General features: G+C 37.8%; 1 protein-coding gene across 1 annotated transcript; it reads right to left on the bottom strand.

Annotated features, from left to right (window-relative positions):
- Positions 948–2,705, bottom strand: LOC104780215 (PHD finger protein ALFIN-LIKE 3). The gene is made up of 5 exons (XM_010504717.1): positions 2,517–2,705; positions 2,337–2,369; positions 1,869–2,097; positions 1,643–1,781; positions 948–1,365 (listed from the first exon to the last, which is right to left on the bottom strand). The coding sequence occupies exons 1-5, from the start codon at positions 2,614–2,616 to the stop codon at positions 1,105–1,107; spliced, it is 762 nt and encodes a 253-aa protein (XP_010503019.1). The 5' UTR covers positions 2,617–2,705; the 3' UTR covers positions 948–1,104.

Raw genomic sequence — 19,412 nt, 5'->3', positions numbered from 1 at the left:
TGATCCTAGGAAGAAGCTGCATTTTGCAAAAATTTGTTTTGCGGAGTTGTCTGGTGAAGAGACTCCAACATATACAGAGATGTATGGCAAGGTTTATAATCTTCTGGTTGATATGTTCAAGGAGTATAGTGAAAGGTATGCTAAATCTCAGCCTTCTCAGTCATCTTAATCATCTCAATCATCTCAGTCTCAACCTTCTCAGTCATCTCAACCGGATGTGAGTGAAGCAGATAGTGTTCCTCGTCTTTTCACAATTGATAAAAGGTACAAAGCATTGCTAAATGAGATTAGAGTTAAAGAAACAAAAGATGAGTTGACTACATACCTGAAAGAGGCTGTTGAGAATCTGAATGTGATGATGGGGACTGATTATGATGTTCTATCTTGGTGGAAAGTCAATTGTGGTAAGTACCCTATTCTATCACAAACGGCTCGTGATGTCTTTGCTATGCAAGTGTCTTCTGTAGCATCTGAAAGTGCTTTTAGCACAAGCGGTAGGAGAATAGAACCATGTAGAAGTTGCCTAACTCCCTATATGGTTGAGGTTTTGATGTGTACTGAGCAGTGGATGAAACAAGACATGGCAATTGAATCAAGAATTCTTACCAATGCTCAAATTCTGGCAGAAGTAGAATATGAAGATCGACTTGAAAACCAATAGGTTTTGTTTTAACAATATATTATGATGCATCTCTAAATATTATTGTTCTTATGTCTCTTGAGTCATGAGTCTTGACCTATTGCTAGATTTCTCTAGAAATGTACCACAAGTTACCTAAGAATCTAAGTTGCAACTACGATCGTAACACATGTGTTGCAGATATGCATTGATGATTTTGTGAGAAAGGCTCTGTAGAGCATGTTGATGTATCCGGTTATTAGGAAATTGCATGTCTAGATGTTTTTTTTGGTAAGATGTCTTGTTGATTCATACCCGAGGTCACAAATTGAGTTAAAAGGTTCTTTTTCTTCAGTTGCAAAATCAAACCAATTATACAGAGAAATAAGCCCAAGCTGTTATGGCCAATAAAGAGCTACGACTAGCCAAATAAAGAGGGGTAGTGAGAGTTGTCACTACAGGCTATATTCACTACAACAGATTATTTAGGCTCGCGCTCTTTTGTTGCTGCATGAAGGGCACTTGTATTGTTTGATATGCTCAGCTCTAGCTGGAGTGATCTTCACACACTTGCCATGGAACCATTTCTCACAAAGGTCGCAACAGATCCAGAATTCATCAGCGCCATCACTGTCTCCACAAGCTCCACAAAGGGTCTCGCCATGTTCATCCTCATCCTCTTCATCTTCTCCTTCGTCCTCCTCTTTTACATTCCTGGTCTTTGAGCTTTTGCCATCTGAAGTTCTCTGCATGCCCAAAAACAAAGCAAAGGAAATATTAAACAACATGAGCAAAAACATAGGAGAAACTCAAAAACCAATCCAACCAAAGCAGTGTTTTCGGTGAAGCTACAAGTCTGGATTGTATTCAAGATTATGAATGGAGAAAGATTAAGTATCAAACCAGTTACGACATATCAAGCATATAGATTATTCGTTTTGTTGTATGGATATCTAGCTTAGTAAAATAAGTTTCTGAAAACTGCAAAAAAAAAAGAGCTAAAAAGGATAGCAAGGGCCTTACAACTTTAGAGTTGGACTTGGATTTGTTGCCGTTGCTTTGGTTTGCAGTAGATGACTTGTCCTTTGATTGCTTTTTAGCGATTCCAGTCACCACTTCAAATATAGTAGGAACATCATTGATCATGTTGAACAAGCGCTTCCTGAACATTAAACAAGTTAGTGTATAATAAGACTATATCCACATTGAGAAGGAGACCGAAAGAGAAACGATGTGTGCCATCCATTACCTCTCTTCCCTGTGGAATGAAAACCTCGAGCCGAAGCAAAAGGAAACGGAGAGTAACCAAGCATCACTGTGAATAGCAACAAGAGAAAGCCATTCTTTTTCAGAGAGCCCATCTCTTGCAAAGTTTATACCAAGAGCTGGCTCTGGAAGCTCAGGAGGCACTTCTTCAGCTGGTAAATTCACTTCCCATTCTTCATTCGGTAACCCATACAAACAAAGATTCTCCTTTTCTGCAAACCCAGATTGCACAATCAAAATTACCATACCAAGAGAGACTAAATCTCATCAGATTAAACAATACACAATAGCCATACAAGATACTAATTTGAAATCAGACTCTACAATACAATTACCACACAAGAGACTAAAGTCTAAATCAGATTTGTACTTTTCGTGGACTATATACAGAGAAAACCCAAAAGACCACGAAAAAAACTCAAAATTGGGAACAAAAGAGAGAAACCCTAACCAGGGTCACATTGCTGGTAAAACTCTTGAACATCTGCAAACAAAAAAGAAAAAAAAACACACGAATTAATCAGAAATTGAACTTAGATCGGAGAAGATAACATCACTATAAGCTATAAAAACCCACCACAATTCTTGAAAAAAAAAAAAAAAATCAGGGAAAATAGTGGTTTGTTTTTACCGGTGGTGAGAGCTTTAACTATGGCAGCACGACGACCTTTGAAATCCTTGAAAACCTCTTCAACAGTTCGAGGATTGTAAGCCGCAGCTCCTCCTTCCATGGTCTCTCTCTCTCTCTCGCTCGATCTCAGAGAGATGGTTTTGGAAATAGAAAAAGAAATAATGGAAGAAGACGAAGAAGAAAAAGCTGCGCCGTGGACTGTGACAAGACCCGATCTTGTATTGGATTCCACTAAAGTCTTTGTTTTTTGGGTCAAAGTATTTGGAAGTTTTGGGTTCGGGTCGGATCATAATACAAAACCCAATTAGGTAGCAAAAAGCCCAAAGTTCAAAGCTCGTTTACAAAATTAACTAGCAACCACCCCTAAGAATTGATATATATAAATATAATATCCTTTTATATCATAACTACGTTTGAACCCAGGGTACAGACTATTTTTGTTTTTATTCTGTTTCTAAAACATTTAAATATTTTAGTAAATATATATACATTTATTTTTGAAATAATTATCATTAATATTAGTTATGTTTTTCTTTAAATATTTTATAAGTTAAAAGACTTATACCAATAAAAACTAATAAATGTATGTATTGAAACAGTTGCGGACATGTATATACTTTCACGGGTTTCATAGGATGGTTAATTATTTTGTGAGTTAAAAATCTATAATATATGAAATAAATTAATATTTTTAGCGTTTGTTCAAATCCGTAATGTCAGGTCGGTTCTAGAACAGGTTTAATGACTTTAACCCGCAAAAAATTATCCTACACGACCTGGATTGTGACCGGACTAGGTCTCGGGTCATCGGGTCAACCGGGTTCGACCACGGGTCAACTGAGTAAAATATGTTTAATGCATTTATATAAAATAAATATTTTTAAAAATATTGGAAAAAGAATATCATGTTTAACAAAGTATGAAGTTTAATAATAATAATAAATGATTAAAACTTTTAAATTCAAATAAAAAAAATAAAAAGACACTAATAAAACATCTTCAAAAACAATCAGTTGTTCTTACGCAAAGCATGAGGATAACAAAGAAGTTAAAGAAAAGAGGTGTGTCGTGTGTCATGTGTGTTGTCGTCTAAGCTATAAAGGAATAAAAAGTTTTTAAAATAATTAGAATTGTGAATCCCTATATTTTTTTCAAAAACCAAGTATTTTTGTTTGAACCGCTAACCGGCTGGGTCAACCGGTTCACCGGGTCGCGGGTTAATAGCGGGTTTTTCTGGTTTTACCGGTTTTATTACTACCGGTTATTAGCACTATACCCGAACCGGTAAAGTCTCCGGGTCACGGGTTAACCGGTCCGACCGGTCGGTTCGGGCCGAGCGTGAAAACATTGCCCATAGGAGTATATAGTCTGCACCCATATGTTCCGCTTGAGTTTACAGGATTAGGATATGTGAGCATTTTAATAATTTAATTCTTCTAGTTTTGTTTTAATTGTGAAAATGTGATAATATGTGTTAACCCTCTATGTGAGGTATGTTCCGCAACAGATTTAATGAATTTAATCCGCAAAAATATTATTACTTTGATTAAGAAGATTTTTTTTTCAAGTTTAAGGAAAGTTATATTTATTTAATTAATTATCAAATTAGTATTTAATGCAAATAGTAGTGGCAGTTTTGTAAATAGGTGGCAAGTTCAAGATTTATTTGCTAAATGTACTTGAAAAATATATATATATAGATACATAATGTTTTATCCCGAAAATACTTTTTGTTTCAATTTTACATTGTCCATGTAAAATAATTATTTGTGTAATTGTGTTTCTCTTTCATTGGTTGAATAGTGTTTAGGTAAATAGTACATGATATTTTATTTTTGAAAATACAGAAAAAAAAAGATTTTATTAGTCTGTTTATTAAAACCTTAAACATCTAATAAAATCATACAGATGGATTACTTTTAATATTAAAACATCTCTATGTAGTGTGTCTTTTTTTCAAAAATTCTAGTTTTAGTTGTCTATTTTCAAAAATACTCTTCATTGATTCTGAAAAGTATAAAGTTTTATTAGATTTAGAAGATACTTCTTCATGATAACTGCAATTTTAACAACTCCATCCAAGTTTACTCTCTGAATTTGCAGTAGATATTAAGTAATTTGAAACCTAATCCATGTTTTATGCCTAAAACATATGTAGTAGATAGTAGGTAATTTTAAGTCGTCGAGTTCTCATTATTTTATTTGCCAAACGTGTTGTCCTCTAAAATACTAAATATTGTTCTGGATTGGCGATTAACTAAATTGTGTATATTTATAATATAATTTTGGGAGAGTTACTAAAACAACTTAAAGAACTGAAAAATTCACTAACATAGCACCATGAGAAAAAAACAGGCTATAAGGTTTTATAAGCTTTTAATATTTATAATTTTTGATCTTTTAACTAATTACATTTGATTTCTTCTACAAAGTTGTTCATCTCATCATTATCTATTTGATTAATATATGTTTTATCATTTTATGGATTTTCAACTTTTATGATGTTTATTAGATATGAGCAGTAATTAGATTCTTAAAGATGAGTTAGGTTGGTAGAAAACTTAGTTTGTTTAGATTTTTTAAGCTTAGGTTGTATAGAATCCCTTCTGCATTAGGTGGTCTTTATCCTTGCCTTTTTCTTAGAAGTTAGAGTTAGATCTTCCGAATTTTAGCACCCAAAATGTGTTCTATGAAATGCTTGAATAAAGTAATACCAGAGATTCCTATGCCTAGCTCAAGATATTGATTGTCTAGGGTAATTATTGACTAGTAATGATCTGGAGTTAAAAGCCTGTTTGATTATATTGTAGCTAGTGAGAACAAAGTCTAGAAATGGTTGAACTTGATTGCTATTGTCATGAGAGTAATTTACTAAGGTTCAGATTATCATTGTCTAGAGATTAGCTTTTTGTGAGTTTGTTAAGCAACATAGGTAGACTAAATTTAATGCTAACCCATTATTCCCATCCTTAGGATCTTATTGCTCAGTTTTTGTTCTTGTTTCTTTCATTTAATCATCCGTTTTATAGCACTCGACCTTGCACTTGACTTTGGTTCATACTACACTCGCATGATTGCATGCCCTATGTACTATCTTCTACATGATCTGTTGTTTACAAAGATTTTAACTAAAACATGTAAATTTTTTTTTTTTAGAAAGAATAGAGAAATGTACTAGTTAAAATCAATGCAAAAGTGGTTAACTTAACATATTAGTCTTTCAGTATTGTCAAATTACATTTTTTAAATCCCAAGGAGTTGCTAAAACGATGCAAAGTAATCCCAAAAATCGTAGCAAACTAGTCAAAAGAGAGTAGTAACATAGTCGTAACATTTCTCAGTTGCTTTTTCGTCACAAATAGTGACTCTTTTGTGACTCAATAGTATGAGTCACAAACCAATATTCTAGAATTAAAAACTTTGAGATCTAAATGCAATAATCATAAGACTTAGGAGCAAGGTGTATTCAAACAATTATTTTAAAAGAGTTTGGATTTTGTTTAAAATCACATGTTATTCAACTTCGAATTTTAAAATCTCTTCCTAAATCTACTGTTATTGAAAATGACATTTTTATAAAGTCATTCAAAATCACTCAAAATCTCTGTTATTCAAACAACAATTTTAACAAATCATATAAAATCAACTGTTATTGAAAACATAACTTTTTTTTCTTTCAAATCCTGTAACACTGATTTGGAGAGATTTTGGGAGATTGTGGATACAATTTTACACTAGAAATCTAATTTATAAAATCACATCTTTAGAGGTGATATTTTAAAATATTTGTTTTACAAAAAAAAAAAAAACTGTAGCCGAGTGTCAACATATGTGGAACTTGACAAGAGCTGCATCTCATCCAGATCAAAACCACCCACAAGTGTATCTACTTATCTCTCTTTCATTTTCTTTACCAAGAAAGATAACAAGTACTTTTCCAGAGAAGTGATTAACAATACATGACTTCAATTTGTTTTTCCGGTTTCATACACCAAAAAAAACACTAAGGAGAGAGATGGTAACGATAAGTATTATATGGTTGTGTATAATAGTCAGAGGCATGGTGAAAGGATGAAAAGGGGAGGTGAACAAAAGTTTGTGGTGATATCGTCGCATACACCTTACTCTTCTAGTGTTTTTATGCCTTTGCTGCAGATCACTGGCCATTTGTAAGAAGAAGAAGAACGAAAGAATAAGAACGAAAGAAGAAGCAAAAAGTGGTAATGGAGGAGATTAACGATACTGGAATTAAAGAGAATAGTTGTTTCTTTCTTTTGTTTGAAATCCCTTTTTTTCTAAAAATCTTTTAAAATTACCCATTATAATCTCTTTGAATCTCATCAAATCACAAACAAAATATTTAACAATTCCACCAAATATCCTAAAATACTCTCTTAAAATCTTTCAAAATCTCTAATTTTCTAAATCTCATAAAATATTCCAAAATCACAGTTTGAATACACCCCCTTATAGTTCAATTGTGAACTATATCTTTAATTTTAAGAGGTAAAACAATCATTTGGTAAAAAAAGTCAAACTCACATAATCTTACTTAAAAAACCTATGCAACCTCTTCTACATTACTTGCTTTTTACAAAGTTAATAATTCAGATCAATGCAAGAATGGTTACACTAGTAAATTTGTATCATATAGGTACATTTTTTTGTTACAAAAAAATAGTAACAAATAATATCTATAAACTGTTACAAATTAGTGACACAATTTAAATTAATAGTTATTGTAATTAATTAGTTACTAATTGTAGCTATATAGTAACATATAGTACCATACATAATTTTGTAGAAAAATGTTACAAATTTAGTGATACAAAATTTTGTAACACTATGATACACAACACTAAATGTAGCAAATTAGTAGCATTTTCTTTCCCTTTAACACTCAAAATATTTTTCTTTCCTTCATCAGTGACCAAAATTTTTTTTCCCCAAATTAAAATTAGGGCAATTTGTTTGGAGAGAGTGGTAGATGAGAGAGAGACTGGCAATCTTTCAGATCGGGGAAACGTTCGACAGCTAGGAGCATTTAAACAGTACCAGAGTTCTCTCCATCGCTCGGGGCCGTGTCCGGTGCTCCGTCATCGTAACACTAGCCATAGACGTAATCTTCTTCTTCTTCTTCTCCTCTCTGGGTTTCAATTAATTAAATCATATGGGTTTCGTAAAGTCTTGATCTTTGATGTGTAAAGTTTCTTTAATGGGTTATATGGAGGAGCAGTCACATCATTTGCAGAGAGACTATCGATTAGGTTAGTATATCAGCGATGGAGACGAAAAGCCGGCAATTGCAGTGGCCAATCGTGAAAGAGATCAAGAGCTTTTGACTCCCGTTGCTGATTGCAGTGACTACGACGATGGTTCTTCTTCGAAGCCTTCTCTCTTCGGCTCTGTTTATTCCTGAACCTGTCTTCCGACCATCAGTCAAATGGCTCAACCAAACAAGTTCCATGTGACTTTGGAGTGTAGACACTTAATTATATTCTCTCTTATTTGGTTAAACCACCATCAATGGCCAACAGAGTTCTCAAGAATGAACAGATATTCATAATGTGCAAGTCTAAGGTAAAAAACACTGTCGCTTTCACTAATACTTGTGTGTGATTGGAATACTTGCCTTTGTTTTTCACTATCTTCTATTTGTTTTACGATGATTAGATGGCAATGTTTGTTACATTAGAACTGATAGTGAGTAGCAAACCTCATGTCTTGACTAAGAATTTGCCCTCTCTGAGGAGGTTGACGCTTTTCTATGAAGTTGATGTTCATATATTTTACCTTGTTTTCCCTTAGTTTATTCACAACTTTTGCATCTTTTGCTATCCATTTAGGCCATTATTGTGTAGCTTTAGGACTAATCATGCATTAGAGTATAGTTGCATTGCATTTGCATCTTTTCATGCATAAACAGGTGATTTTGGAGCTTAAGGAGCATGGAAGCAATGCTGAGGAGAAGTGAAGCAATCCTGAGGAGAAAACAAGAGAGTTAAGGCTGTAGAATCAAGGTCCGGAGTCCAACTCGACCGCACCACTCGACCACCACTCGACCGTGTGCTGAGGAGGACTCGACCGAGTGGAGAATGCACGAGAGAAGCCAGCTCGACCAGCCACTCGACCGAGCACTGGTCGAGTTGACCGAGCCGTTGACTACTTTGACTTTTTGTATTTTTAGGGCTTCCACCTCACCTCCTATATAAGGCCCTTGTACCTGCAGCCACCAAAGAGTCCAGCTTTTTAGAGAGTCTAAAACCTAGTTTTTACCTTTTTTAGATTTTATTCCTTTTGCACTTTCTTTTATTTTAGATTTTGTACTTGTTTAAGAAAGAAAGACTAGATTCTTGTATTTTGTTTGTTTCATAACTTTCAAAATATTAAGATTTCGAGTTTTATTTCTTCATCAATATTGTAGATCTCTGTTTCATCTTTCTAATGATGCAAGTTTCAATATTTTCTGGGTTTTTGACATATTTCACCATGTGTTCTTGTGAGTAGTTTGCTTAGGACCTTGAGGATGGGTTAGGCTGGGTTGATCTTGTGGTTTATTTGATTTGGTCAAGCTTGATTGTTGTAGATCTCTTCTAGGCTAGATGATCTTAATGCTGATCCTATATCTGAGAAGGTAGGGTTTGATTTCAAGCATCTTAGCATCACACCAATGTCTAAGGAGCATAGATAAGGCTAGATCTAGAGCTTACCATTAGGCTTGCTAAGAGATTAGAAGTCTTGTTTGGTTTGAGATGTATTGCTTAATGCCTGCTTGTGTAGATTCTTTTCTTTGTGAGAACAAGTCTAGAAATGCATAGGTTTGATTGTTTCTTGCCATGAGAGTGGATTAAACATGTCTTAGAATAGTATGTCTAGAGATCAGCTCAAAGTTTGCTTGAGATTTGTTGACCAAGTTAGATAACCACAATGATTAGCTCAGCCCATGAATCCCTCCTCAAGGCCTTCTTTGTTTATTGAAATCTTAGTCTAAATATCATTGCTTGCTTGTTGTTTGATTAGTTTTAGCATTGCTCTGTTTTTCTTGTGTTGCTCTGTTTTCACGTTTAAGTCTAGCTCGACCACGTACTCGACCTACACTCGGTCGAGTGCTGCTCGAGTTCATCCCCAGAACTTGTGTTTTTGATTTGTGATTGTCTTGTTTCATTCCTGTTTCATTTCCATTGCATTCACGTAGTTTCCTGTTCATTACTTGTCTTGCATTAGTTCATTAGCATAGTGTCTATCTCTGTTCTAGTTTCATTATAGCTTTAATTTGTCTGTTCTGTTTGCATTTAGTATCTTGTTCTAGTTGTTTTTACTTTCTGCATTTCATATCTCATTTTAGGATTGTTAGTGACAAACAATCTTTACAATTGGCTTGACTTAGACTCATATGCACATCTTAATTGTTCACAATCACTCAGATAGGATTGACACCTCTTATACTGCAACTGCATAAGGGGAATTGAAACACCCTGACTTCTATTCATTCCATACATCATCATTCCATACATCATTCATTCATACACCACAAAGAAAGTCAGTTTCAATTTGGCGCCGTTGCCCATTTGAGTGTGTTTTGTGACATTTAGGATCATTATTAGTCTAAGATTAAGTTCGTTTTAAACACTTGTGAAGTTACTGAACTGGAATCTTCCTTTGCTTGGCTGTTTTGTGTTTCAGGTACCCACTCGACCACCTACTCGACCACCACTCGACCGAGCTGTGATCGAGCACTTGATCGAGCCAGAAGCCGGATCAAATTAGCCATTACTTCCCAGTCGACTCGACCACCCACTCGAGCCTGCGCTCGACCGTGTACCTGTTCGAGTCTGTAGTAGAGTTTGTTGATGCACACAAGGTCAAAAGGCAAAGATAGTCTTCAACAGCCTATTGACAACATCCACAGGCTACAAAAGGGTTTGAGACATAAGCAAGGAAGAGTAGTTCAACAACAACAAGGTCAAGACATCATGGAGCAACAAGCTATCCATGAGCAAAGACCAAGGCACATTGGTGCAGGAGATGCACCCAATACCCACAACCAAAGGGCTGGAATTGTGCCACCTTCAGTAGCAAACAATAACTTTGAGATCAAGAGTGGATTGATCTCAATGATACAAGCAAACAAGTTTCATGGGTTGCCAATGGAGGATCCATTAGATCACCTTGATGAGTTTGACAGAATATGTGGACTCACTAAGATCAATGGAGTGAGTGAAGATGGATTCAAATTAAGGCTCTTCCCATTTTCTCTTGGAGACAAAGCTCACCTTTGGGAGAAGACTCTTCCTACTGGAGCTATCACCACATGGGATGCATGCAAGAAAGCTTTTCTGGCCAAGTTCTTCTCCAATGCAAGGACTGCTAGGTTGAGGAATGAAATTTCTGGGTTTGCTCAAAGGAATAATGAGAGCTTTTGTGAAGCTTGGGAGAGGTTTAAAGGATTCCAAACTCAGTGTCCTCACCATGGCTTCAGCAATGAGTCACTTCTAAGCACCTTGTATAGAGGAGTGCTTCCCAAGATAAGAATGCTTCTTGATACAGCCTCTAATGGCAACTTCCTCAACAAGAATGTGGAAGAAGGATGGGAATTAGTTGAGAATCTTGCTCAATCTGATGGCAATTATAATGAGGACTATGATAGGACCATAAGGAGCTCCTCAACTGATCAAGAGGACAAGTATAAGAAGGATTTGAAGATGGTCAATGAGAAGCTTGACAAGATCCTCCTCAGCCAATCCAAGTCCATTCACTTCATAGGTGAAGAGGAAGCTCCAGTTCAAGAGGGGGAGCCTGAATTTGCTGAGTTGTGCTACATGCAGAACCAGGGAGGATTCAAAGGCTACAACCAAGGAGGTTTCAAGAACAACAATCTCTCTTATAGGAGCACCAATGTGGCCAACCCTCAAGACCAGGTCTATCCACCTCCTCAACCTCAACAGCAACAAAACTACATCCCCAAGCAACAACACCAAGTGTTCCAGCCCCAATTGTGTCCCCCACCAGGGTTTCAGACTAACCAAGGCCAGGAACAAGACTTAAGAGCAATGATGCAACAGTTGTTGATTGGGCAAACACAAGGCAAGATTGAGGAAGCCAAGCAGTTTGCTGAGTTGAATCAAAGGCTCACATCACAGTACAATGATCTGAACATGAAGTTTGAAGGTCTCAACTCCAGAATGAAGTATATGGAGAGCAACATTGCCTCTACTTCAGCTCCTAAACCCAACCAACTCCCTGGAAAAGCTGTTCAAAATCCAAGGGAGTTCACTGCAAAAGCCATTCATATCTCTGATGAGGAAGTCACTGAGGACAATGAAGTCCAAGTTTGGGGGAATTCATTAGTTACTGAAGCCCCAAGTGACGTTTGTGCAAAGCAACTGGAGTCCGCTATTGCACTCGACCAAGTACTCGAACAGCCACTCGACCGAGTGCATGCTCGAGTGGTCGATCGAGTTGCAGACTCAGAAGCTGTCAAGCCTGCTAAGTACATTCCTCCTGCTTACAAGCCACCTCTTCCATTCCCAGGACGTTTCAAAGCACAAAAGATTAAGGAGCTTAGGGAAATCATTGAGAGAAAGGAGATGATGGCTAAGCAACAAGAGGAAGAGAAGGCTTTGAAGGAAGTGGTTGTGATTGAGAAAGCTGTGGTTGAGGAAGTGTTGGCCATACAAGAGATCACCATTGCTTACCAAGAAGAAGAGAGAGGACCTGCCTTGGAACAGTATGATCCATATCCTCTCTACAAAGACTTTTTGCTTGATTTGTCAAAGAAGAAGGCTGAAGCTCAAGATGAGAAGGATCTTGAGGACCTTGGAGGAGTTATCATTCCAATCAAGCTTAAGGATCCAGGTCCATTCTATCTGCCTTGCACACTTAGCTATCTTCACTACAACCAATGCCTTTGTGATTTGGGAGCTTCAACAAGTGTGATGCCATACTCCATAGCACAAAAGCTTGGGAGAACTGATTTCAAGTCCACCAACCTTCATATATGTTTAGCTGATGGGTCAAACAAGGAGATAGTTGGAAGGTTGGAGAATGTCCCAGTCAAGATAGGGAAGGCAAGGGTTCACACTGATTTTGTGGTGTTGGAGATGGACAAGGAACCTGAAGATCCAATCATTCTTGGAAGGCCATTCCTAGCCACTGTTGGAGCAGTTATTGATGTCAAAGAGGGTCTTGTGACCTTGAACATTGCTGAAGATATAGCCATGAAGTTTAACATCTATAACCCAACCAACCTTCCTACCATTGATGATCAACCTTTTACTATCAAGGACAAAGGAGGTCAAGAAGGTTCAAGTGGTGAAGCAACTCCAAAGGCTAAGCTCTCCTTTCAAGATGATTCTGTGGAAAAGCTTAAGAGGTCAGTTCAAGAGTTGACTAGTATGGTTGAGGATCTTCAAGTTAAGCTGAACAAGAGGTCCTTAAGGAAGGCAAGACCAAGGCTCAAAATCAAGAAGAAACATGGTTTGTGTGTTAAGGGTGAGGTGATCAAGGATCAACTTCACAGTGATCAAGAGGTTCCAGGGAGGATTTCATCACCTCCTTGGTATCTAAACCAAGTCTAAAAAGGACACCAAAGTCAAGCTTAGTGACTTTAAACAAGCTCACTAGGGAGGAAGTCCCTAAGGTATCCTTTGTAAATATGGTTTATTTTCCTTGTAGTTTTGATGTGTTTTCTTTTTTGTTTGTGTTGGACAGGCCTTTAGGTGAGAATGTAGTTGGGTAAGGAGGGAATTAGACTTGGAGAAGGAGACTCGCAAGCCCACTCGACCTACCCACGAGAGGTACTCGACCGAGCTGGAAAGGAATTGAGGCCCATTTGATCTTCAAATCACTAGAACGATCGAGTGGAGGGAAGAACAAGAAGAAAAATTTTGAAATTTCAAAATTTGGTCAAGGTGCTCGACCGTGTACAGTCGAGTGTGGGGTCGAGTGGCAGCAAAAAGCAGGTCAAAGATTCCCATTTCAAATTTGAATGGTATGGACGCTCCACCCTTGTCTCTTTGTCCCCTTAGCTTCTTTATATAGACCTTGCACGAAATTATACCTCTCACATTCTCTCATTTGCTCAAAACCATTGAATTCAAGTTTTAAAGTCTCTCTCATAGCTTATCTTTTGCTCAAGCTTAGTTCTTTCAAGTTTTTGGTTCACTAACCTATTAACTTTGAGCTTTGAGTCTATTCCCTTCAGTTCTATTTGAAAAATGTCTTCAAGAATCACTAGGAAGTCTCAACAAACCGCTGCAACCTCCATGGAACGTCATGATGCTAGCCTTGAATCAATAGGAGAAGCTGGAAGGGCCACTCAACGCCCCATTCGATCATGCACTCGACCGAGTGGTGGTTCGAGCAGCCGGTCGAGCCAGATGCCGCGTCCAAGGAGAGAAAGAGTTGAGGAAGATCCTGAGAGGACTGAAAGTGAGGAGGAAAGGGAGTCAACTCTCAATGAGTTCATGAGGAGACACAAGGCCAAAGGGAAGAGGCCAGCAGTTGAGGTTGAACAAGAGGAGAGTGAGAATGAGAGTGAGGAAGAAAGTGAAAAAGAAGAGATAGAGGATGATGGAGAAGCTGAGTCCTGTGGGTTGTCAAAGAGGCAACTCTATGATGCTTTCATGAGAATGGAGTTCTTAGGGACTAGATATCCACACAAGGAAACCATGGAGAAGCTAGCCATTGGTGAAGATGTGGAGTATCTCTTTGAGAAGAGCAACCTAACCAAGTTTATGGGGCTTTGCATGGAGGGCTACAAAGAAGAGAGTTGTGAGTTTCTAGCCACAGTCAAGCTGCATACATATGCAAGGAAGGATGCTGAGTTTGGAGCTGGTCACATTGCTTTCACAATCAAGGGGAAAAGGTATGAACTTTCAATGAAGAAGATAGCCAATGTGTTTGGTTTTGAGGTTGGGAGCAATAGGAGTTTGATGATTCCAAGAGAAGAGCTCTATGCTGTGTGGGAAACCATTGGGGACAACAAATACTACTCATCCTCCAATTCCAAGAGTTCAAGGATAAGGAGCCCAGTCCTAAGGTACTTCCACAAAGCTCTTGCCAACACCTTCTTTGCTAGGAAGGAAACTGGGAATATTAATGAGGGGGAGCTAAAGATGATTGATTTGGCTCTCAATGGAGTCATCTTCCAAGCAAGAAATGGCACCATCATTCTTGGGAGCACTGTGGAGACTGACCTAGCAATGGTGCTCATTGACCACATGATTTACTTGAGAAGTTGGGTAGGCAAGTTGGAGAACAAAGGATCAAGAGGAGCACTAACCATTGGAGGCATCATTACTCCAATCCTACAAGCTGCTAAGGTTCCACTTAGAGGAGAAAGGGTTTCACCAAGATGGATTGACTCTAGCTACCTCACCTCTACTCTCATCCTAGCCAAGGAGATGCATCAAGGGAATCACATTTTCAACTTTGAACTTCCAACACTTGGGAAAAAGCAACTGATTTTGCCTAACCAAGAGCTCACCACCATTCAAGAAGGAGCCAACATTGACTTTTGGCCAGCTGAGGAGCATTTGTTTGATGGGATAGTTCAACTTAGAGTTGATGAAGCTGGAGATGTGCAAATGGCTGATGGGGAGGAGCAATTTTACTTTGAGGATTATGAGCTCAACCCAAGAGATAGTAGAGGAGTGAGGGAGGCTACCAAGAGATTAACCCTTTTGCAAAAATGGAACAAATGGCATGGGAAGAGGTTTGATAAGCTGAAGAAGAAGGTGACCAACATGGCTAAGTCTATCAAGGGCTTAAAGAAGGAGATTGCTGAGTTGAAGAGTGGGAATTCTTCACCTACACCATCAAGCCCTTTGAGGAGGAGTAGCTCAACTAGAGCACTTTCTAGAGTTGCGAACCCTGTGGAACCAGGTAGGGCTTCAATGTATGAGCCAAATCAGAGGAAGAGGAGCTCAAGTACCCGAGAACAACCCTTTTCAAGGTACTCGACCGGGCAACTCGAGCACCCACTCGACCGAGCACCCCCAATGCACTCGGTCGAGTTCCAGCCCAGATCACCCTATGGTTTCCCACCTCCAGCTGCTTATCCAGGATATCAAGGTTACCCTCCCATCCCACCCCAGTACTTCATGGATCCAGCACTCTACCAGCAGTTCTACCAGCAGCAAGGTCAACATTTTGACACTCGTGGTCCAGCTCGACCCCCCCACTCGAGCACGTACTCGACCGAGTCCCGGTCGATTCCCATCGTCGAGCTGCCCCAATCTCCACCTCCAAGTCACCAACAAGACCCCAACTACTCCTATGACAGCATGCAGATGGATGTGGACAACTACTTCCACAATCCCTAAGGTACCACTATCACCTTCCCTTGTAGATATCATTGCATTTGACATTGTGTTTTGTTTTTTGTTTTTCATCTTGAATCCTCAATCAAATTTCTTTCACACAGGGACTGTGTGATTTAAGTTTGGGGGAGGGTTTGAGATAGCATTTGACATTGTGTTTTGTGATTCTTATTTCAAATTTTTAGCATAATCATGTTAATACTTGCATAGCATCTAAGGCATAGAAAAACCCTAAAAATTTGAAAATTTTTGCAAAAATCTTTATAAAAAAAAAAGTGTTCATGTAGTTTGCACTGCACATTAGGATCTTGTTTAGCATGTTTCATGTAGGATTGTATAGTACTTGCATTAGGGATCTATGATGAGTATTCCCTTATTAGCTTGTTTATTCACTAGACTAGGATCAATGCCCAAGTTAATAGTACTTTGATGCTAGTTGAGTGGTTAGAATAAGATTGAACCAGGCCTTGAATTCCTACATTGCATTTGGTCTAAATTGAAGCATGTTGAGATTTGAAACCATTTCCTATTTATAAGAACCTAATATTGACTTTCAATTATCAATGTGTGCAATGCTTTAAACTCATGGATACCACATACATATTTGGATCATCTTCTTCCTTTTTACCACTCTTGTTGATCCAAGTAGCTGATTTCCTCATTAAGAATCAGTTCCCCTACCCCTAAACCAAACCTTCTTTCAAGCCATGTTTATTCTTGTGTGTGTGAGGCCTATTTTTGGGATTGAGCTTGGTAGAAAGTGTTAGGTTTGAACTGACAAGAGTAAAGCCTTGTGTAGTTCTAGTTTGCATTTTTCAAACTAGATAGGACTAGGTGGTTCACTTGTTGGGTTTGGGACTTGGCTGTTATGAAAAGAAAAGAGGAAAAAGAGAAAGAAAAGGTTAGAGTCTTTAGGAGGGGAATGTGTTTAAGAAAATTTAAAGTCTAGTGAAAGAATGGGAAGAATAAGGTTGTTTAAAGATGGTTCTAGTTAAAGAAAAGAAAGAAAGAAAAGAGAAGTCTAGCAAAATGCTTATATGTCTTAAGAATAAGAAGAAAAGAGAACCATAGCAAATAAGTAAGAATCCCCCATTCCACTAGAAAGATCAAATAAGAAACCTCTCCTAAGACTTTAAAACCAAAAGAGAAAAGGGTGAAAAAGAAGAAAAGAAGTTAAAGGGTAGCACTAGGATCAATTGGGTTTAGATTGATAGGATAAACACTTTGGGTGCCTTTGGGTAGACAAGGTTTTGTTCTTGTATGTGTCTAAGTGTTCTTACCTTTAGCATTCTTCTAAAGCTCAATCCATTTTTTATGAGAGAACCTTGATATTGATAAGCCCTACTCTAAAAAGAGACCATCATTGTCTCTAAACCTTTTACTGCCAAGCCAAATGAGTTTAAGCATTGCATAGAATTGATTCATGTTCTTGATTAATGAATGTTAAAGGAAATGGTTGATTTGAATGCATGTGGATGTCTAAGGCTCAAATCAGTGAAGGTTGTGATATGCTTGTCTAAAGTCTTTAAGTATAGCTCATTCAACTTGCATCATAGTACTAGTAACTTGGACATTGATTCTAGATAGTCTATTTGCAAGCTTTAGGAGCTGAGATCCCACTTTCAAACCTCACCTACCTTCTTTTGTCTTGATTATTTGCTTGAGGGCAAGCAAAGACTAAGTTTGGGGGTGTTGATGTTCATATATTTTACCTTGTTTTCCCTTAGTTTATTCACAACTTTTGCATCTTTTGCTATCCATTTAGGCCATTATTGTGTAGCTTTAGGACTAATCATGCATTAGAGTATAGTTGCATTGCATTTGCATCTTTTCATGCATAAACAGGTGATTTTGGAGCTTAAGGAGCATGGAAGCAATGCTGAGGAGAAGTGAAGCAATCCTGAGGAGAAAACAAGAGAGTTAAGGCTGTAGAATCAAGGTCCGGAGTCCAACTCGACCGCACCACTCGACCACCACTCGACCGTGTGCTGAGGAGGACTCGACCGAGTGGAGAATGCACGAGAGAAGCCAGCTCGACCAGCCACTCGACCGAGCACTGGTCGAGTTGACCGAGCCGTTGACTACTTTGACTTTTTGTATTTTTAGGGCTTCCACCTCACCTCCTATATAAGGCCCTTGTACCTGCAGCCACCAAAGAGTCCAGCTTTTTAGAGAGTCTAAAACCTAGTTTTTACCTTTTTTAGATTTTATTCCTTTTGCACTTTCTTTTATTTTAGATTTTGTACTTGTTTAAGAAAGAAAGACTAGATTCTTGTATTTTGTTTGTTTCATAACTTTCAAAATATTAAGATTTCGAGTTTTATTTCTTCATCAATATTGTAGATCTCTGTTTCATCTTTCTAATGATGCAAGTTTCAATATTTTCTGGGTTTTTGACATATTTCACCATGTGTTCTTGTGAGTAGTTTGTTTAGGACCTTGAGGATGGGTTAGGCTGGGTTGATCTTGTGGTTTGTTTGATTTGGTCAAGCTTGATTGTTGTAGATCTCTTCTAGGCTAGATGATCTTAATGCTGATCCTATATCTGAGAAGGTAGGGTTTGATTTCAAGCATCTTAACATCACACCAATGTCTAAGGAGCATAGATAAGGCTAGATCTAGAGCTTACCATTAGGCTTGCTAAGAGATTAGAAGTCTTGTTTGGTTTGAGATGTATTGCTTAATGCCTGCTTGTGTAGATTCTTTTCTTTGTGAGAACAAGTCTAGAAATGCATAGGTTTGATTGTTTCTTGCCATGAGAGTGGATTAAACATGTCTTAGAATAGTATGTCTAGAGATCAGCTCAAAGTTTGCTTGAGATTTGTTGACCAAGTTAGATAACCACAATGATTAGCTCAGCCCATGAATCCCTCCTCAAGGCCTTCTTTGTTTATTGAAATCTTAGTCTAAATATCATTGCTTGCTTGTTGTTTGATTAGTTTTAGCATTGCTCTGTTTTTCTTGTGTTGCTCTGTTTTCACGTTTAAGTCTAGCTCGACCACGTACTCGACCTACACTCGGTCGAGTGCTGCTCGAGTTCATCCCCAGAACTTGTGTTTTTGATTTGTGATTGTCTTGTTTCATTCCTGTTTCATTTCCATTGCATTCACGTAGTTTCCTGTTCATTACTTGTCTTGCATTAGTTCATTAGCATAGTGTCTATCTCTGTTCTAGTTTCATTATAGCTTTAATTTGTCTGTTCTGTTTGCATTTAGTATCTTGTTCTAGTTGTTTTTACTTTCTGCATTTCATATCTCATTTTAGGATTGTTAGTGACAAACAATCTTTACAATTGGCTTGACTTAGACTCATATGCACATCTTAATTGTTCACAATCACTCAGATAGGATTGACACCTCTTATACTGCAACTGCATAAGGGGAAATGAAACACCCTGACTTCTATTGAATCCATACATCATCATTCCATACATCATTCATTCATACACCACAAAGAAAGTCAGTTTCAGAAGTACAGGGCCAGATTCCGCTTATGCTTTGGTTGATGACTCAGGTTAGTATGTGTGTGTACTTAGGACCGACCAAGAGTGTTGTTTTTTTTTGTATAGCTCTAA

Source organism: Camelina sativa, chromosome 4 (assembly GCF_000633955.1).
Source record: "Camelina sativa cultivar DH55 chromosome 4, Cs, whole genome shotgun sequence".
Taxonomy (NCBI): Eukaryota; Viridiplantae; Streptophyta; class Magnoliopsida; order Brassicales; family Brassicaceae; genus Camelina; species Camelina sativa.
The sequence above is the reverse complement of the archived record's forward strand: the minus strand, read 5'-3'. Positions and strand labels throughout refer to the sequence as shown.

Coding starts and splice junctions, on each gene's coding strand:
- LOC104780215 (XM_010504717.1), bottom strand. CDS start 2,616: ATGGAAGGAGGAGCTGCGGCTTACAATCCTCGAACTGTTGAAGAGGTT. Junction 2,098..2,336: donor TTACCAGCAATGTGACCCTG/GTTAGGGTTTCT, acceptor CTGGGTTTGCAG/AAAAGGAGAATCTTTGTTTG. Junction 1,782..1,868: donor TCATTCCACAGGGAAGAGAG/GTAATGGATGGC, acceptor TTTAATGTTCAG/GAAGCGCTTGTTCAACATGA.